This window comes from Amborella trichopoda, chromosome 13, assembly GCF_054954075.1.
Source record: "Amborella trichopoda isolate Santa Cruz 75 chromosome 13, AtrichopodaSantaCruz75HAP2 v2.0, whole genome shotgun sequence".
NCBI classification, from domain to species: Eukaryota; Viridiplantae; Streptophyta; class Magnoliopsida; order Amborellales; family Amborellaceae; genus Amborella; species Amborella trichopoda.
The window spans coordinates 44,845,983-44,850,644 of NC_142348.1; the positions used below are offsets into that span (position 1 = coordinate 44,845,983).

The 4,662-nt window shown below is 34.6% G+C and overlaps 1 protein-coding gene across 1 annotated transcript; it reads left to right on the forward strand.

Moving 5' to 3' along the window:
- Positions 1-1,107: 1,107 nt before the first annotated feature.
- Positions 1,108-3,466, forward strand: LOC18442601 (uncharacterized). The gene has a single exon (XM_020672393.2). It carries the CDS (start codon positions 2,160-2,162, stop codon positions 3,267-3,269), a length of 1,110 nt encoding a protein of 369 aa, XP_020528052.1. The 5' UTR covers positions 1,108-2,159; the 3' UTR covers positions 3,270-3,466.
- The last annotated feature ends 1,196 nt before the right edge of the window (positions 3,467-4,662 follow it).

A 4,662-nucleotide genomic window follows, 5' to 3' on the forward strand; every position in this document is an offset into this window, starting at 1 on the left:
AAAAAAAAAAACAAAAAATTCAATCGTAGATTACAAAAAAAGAAAAAAACAGTTCGATCATGGATTACAAAAAATTCAATCATGGATTACAAAAAACTCTATCATGGGTTACAAAAAAAGCAAAAAACAAAAAATTCAATCATGGATTACAAACAAAAAAACAAACATTTCGATCATGAAGTACAAAAAAAAACAAACATTTCGATCATGAATTACAAAACATTCGATCATGGATTACAAAAAATTCTATCATGGGTTACCAAAAAAAAAAAAAAAACAAAAAAATCGATCATGGATTACAAGAAAAGAAAACAAACATTTCGATCATGGATTGCAAAAAATTCTATTATGGATTACAAAAAAACAAAAACAATTCGATCATGGATTACAAAAAAATCGATCAAGTATTACAAAAAAATCTATTATGGATTACAAAAAAAAAAATATATATATATATATATATATATATATATATATATATTTCCGTACGGACTCGCTGATTCACTGTTCGGACTCGCCGATTCCGTACAGTGAATTGGCGATTCACTGTACAGAATCGTCCGGTTCTCTCTAGAACCGGACGATTTCCGATTTTTTAGGCGATCCGGTCCCCTTTTAACGATTTTCGAGTCGAACTGGGCGAGTCCGATTCGACTCGGGGTTTTTTAAAACACTGGTTGAGAGAGTGAGAGAGAGCAAATTGAGATTTTTTTAGAGGAAATTGGAAAGGCGAGTAAGAGAGAGTACAGAAAATAGGAGAGAGAAAATAAAGAGAGGATGATGAGAGAGAGACCGGACAGTGACTAGGAGCTGGTTTTAGAGAAACGAAGACAGAGAATAGAATGATGAAGAAAAAGAGAGCTTAGAAAGAGATAAGTTTTGATAGGATGTTATTTTAATGTTTTTTTAAATTAAAAATTTATGATCAAAATAATCAAAAGTAATAAGATAAAAAAATGGAGACTGTTTGTTTATAAATAATATTATAAATTTTTTAATTTCACATGATATGAAAGTTAAAAATAAAAAATAAAAAGATATTAATCAATCGAGTCGAAGACTTACAGGTATAAGAAAGGTTGATACCAAGAAATATAGTACATGTGTATACGTGTTCGATTTTATGACAAGTTTTTAATTCAAAAACGCCAATTAATATTTTTCAATTTCTCCGATTAATAATCCAAAGACCCGAAGCGCCATCTCTCTTCTCTCTCTCAGGTCTCTGCTCACTGTCTGCCTCGTTTCTGTCGGCCTCTCTCTCTCTACACTCTGTCACCCTCTCTCTCATCGTCACTGTATTTATTGGCTTCGCAAAAACCGTTTCCAAACCACCACACCTCGAAAATCAAAGATCACAGCCCCCCATATCCTTCTCCCCCGAAAGAGATGGCTTTTCCCACATGCTCTCTCTCAGTCCCTGATGCATAGATGATAGAGATTCCATCACCCAGTTCTTCTCTCTGTAAAACCCACCTTTCTCTCTCTAAAAGTGTGGCCATTTATGCAACCATTTGTTGGTGGCCTGTAACACATAATTTTCCCTCTCTAAGTAAAACCGGTGAGTCCCTCTTTTCTCTCTCTCTCTAGAGAGTCTCTCTCTCTCCTCTTTCTGTGAGGTATCCTTTGATTCCACCCTTTGGGTTCATTTTAATTTAGTGAATTGATCTGTGTTTGAAATTTGAAACTGAATGCATGAACACAAAAGCAAAATCTCGGATTATTCTGCCTATTTGGGTTAGTTCTTCTTCTGTGTATACTTCTTGTTTCGAGTCCTGTATGCTCTACTTGTACCCGTGTCCTCTATTCTTCCTTTTTCAATCAATGGAATTTAGTAAATTCCATTAATTTCAACTTGGGTTGAACTTTAATGCACGAACTACGAATGCCAACTTGGTTACTTCTTCTTGATAATTGATCTTCTCTTCTCCTTTTTGGATATAATATATCATTACTGCTTCAGTTTTATACCTCTCTCTGTCTAGAAAAATCTTTTATTCATGCATTTCTCTTTCTGAACTTCTTCCATATTTTGTCATTGGGTTCATCACACTGCACTGATTTGAAGTTCGGTGCAAGCTTTAGTCATAAAACACAGAATCAATCCTTAAGTTTTCCTCCTTTCTCTGTCAATTGATGGGTTTTCTTGGGTTTTAATAATGGATAACAGTTCTTTGCATTATAGTTGCTCGGGGAAGGATAAAATATATTCTGGTTATTTTGGTTTTGACACAACAGAAATAATCCTATCCCTTCTGGTTATTCTGGTTCTTCTTTCTTTGTTGGTGATTTGGAGACTTTGGGAAATGCATAGGAATCTGGATGATTTTAGGAGAGATTTAGGTAATGTGAGAAATGTGTATTCCCCCTGTGATCCCAATCCCTGTAAATCTCATAGTAATCAACAAAACCCTATTCATGGTTCAAAAGCATCGCATGGGGTTTTAATGAAAAACTCTGTTATCAAGAAAATGGGGAGGTACAATTCTAGAATTTCATGTAATTTGCATGAGCCTGATGGCCAGAAATGCAAATTTTCTCTCAGCTCTACCACTAATAATGGAGTTAAATGGGGTGAACTGGATGAAGATGGAAAAAATAAAGACATAGGCTCCATAGAGAGAGAATTGGAGACTGAGTTGGAGAGCTATGAAAGTTGTGAGGAAGGAGAAGATGAGTTTTTCGAAACAAATCTAGAAAGGGTCATGAGATTAGGAAGAGAATTTAGGAAAGCTGCTTGTTTAGAACTCGAGAAAGAGAGGAAAGCCTCTGCCTCAGCAGCCAATGAAGCCATGGGCATGATTCTTCGACTTCAGACTGAGAAAAGCATGGTGGAAATGCAAGCTAGACAGTACCAAAGAGTGGCAGAGCAGAAGCAAATTTATGATCAAGAAGTAATCCGATCCCTTCGTGAAATAATAGCCAAACAAGATGCAGAGAGAGACTTCTTAGAAGGCCAATTGAAGATGTACTCTGTGAAGCTTTTCAATAGAAGTTTTAATGGTTTTAGTTGTAAGTACATGGAAGAGAGGGGGGCAGAGACTGAGTTATCACCCTTGGATGACCAACTGAAAATGTACTCAGAGAATCTTTTCAATCGTAGTTTCAATGAAGAGTTAATGGAAGAGAAAGGAGAAGAGACTCTACGAATATCAACCTTGGATCCGCATAATTCATTTGTTTTAGACGATGGACGAGAGGCTGAATTAGGTAGTGGATTGATCCCTGAAAATGGTTTGAATGATACTGCAAAATCAATGTTGGTTTAGGGTGTTAAGGCTTTGGGGCTTCTGATTCACCAAGTCGTGGCGGTGGCCCACGTGACTATGTTGCTTGGATGCAAATGTAGACATGGCTACATGAGTTCCTTGTTATTTTACTTGCATTTTTGTATATGGAATATTGACAACACTCATTTGTAAGAACTCTTTGCCCCACAATTTAAATTGGAGTGGATTCAACATCATAGGATTGATTCTTACTTGCAGTGGTCAATTTTGATTATATTTGTTGCTTGAAGACCATAGTATTAGTCCTACTTTAAGTGGTTAATTTTGATTATATTTGTTGCTTGAAGGCCATAAGATTAATCTTATGGTCAATTTTGATTATATTTGTTGTTTGAAGACCATAAGATTAATATTACTTTAAGTGGTCAATTTTGATTATATTTGTTACTTGAAGACCATAAGATCTCATAATATAGGCATTGGCTAATTTTTTTGTTTACTTTGTCTTGATGATGTGAATTTATTGTTTTTTCTTTTCTTGCTATACAAAGGACATGCATACCCTCCTATGAGGAAACATTTTTTATAAAAGTTCAACTGGTCAGGCTGGTAGAGTCGTGTAATAGAAGGTTACTTTAAACATGTTGGCATCATTGTTCAATTTCGAGTTCGAGTTCTTGGCCTTTAAGTTTACTTCTTGTACCAATTTAAGATAGTCTGATAGTTGATACTTCAATTGGTTCAATTTTGCTTGTCTTATGATCAGTATTTAATTCTAAGTATATAATGGCTTGGTGGAGTACATTACCATGAGATGGAAATATCATGTATATATTGTATATATTATCAGGCCATAATTAAGGGGTGGACACATGACTTTGACCCCTCAAGATATAATTTAGGGTAGGGAACCTTTTGTGGGGGGCTTACAGAGAGAGTTTGGGTAGTGTATCTCATGCTTATCCTTTCTGTACTCTCTGATCCAAATATAATTGACAAGGAAACCCCACTAAACATAACAATATAAATCTTTATCTTTTCATCTGCTGCAATACTGTTCTGGAAAGGAATTTTTCCTATGAAAGAAAAGCATCTTTAATTTACTCTAATGAACAGAAACACCACATTTTTATCCAAACTATTTAATCAAATATGGATTCCTTTTTTGTCAATAATTATTGAAATGAAATTTAATTACAGTAAGTTGAAATATTGAAGTGTGTATTATATTTCTCTTGCTTTTGACTACATTAAATCCCACTAATTTGAATAACCACACATGTTGCTGAAGAACATGCTGCACATTGTCTATGTCACGATAATTGGAAAGATGCAGGCAGTTTGTGAAACTTAAAAAGTAAAAACAAAACTACAGTTTGTGAAACTTAAAAAGTAAAAACAAAAACAAGAGTGATTACAATTTATAAATGTT

Excerpts from the sequence above, each read along its gene's own strand:
- LOC18442601 (XM_020672393.2), top strand. The coding sequence starts at position 2,160 with ATGGATAACAGTTCTTTGCATTATAGTTGCTCGGGGAAGGATAAAATA.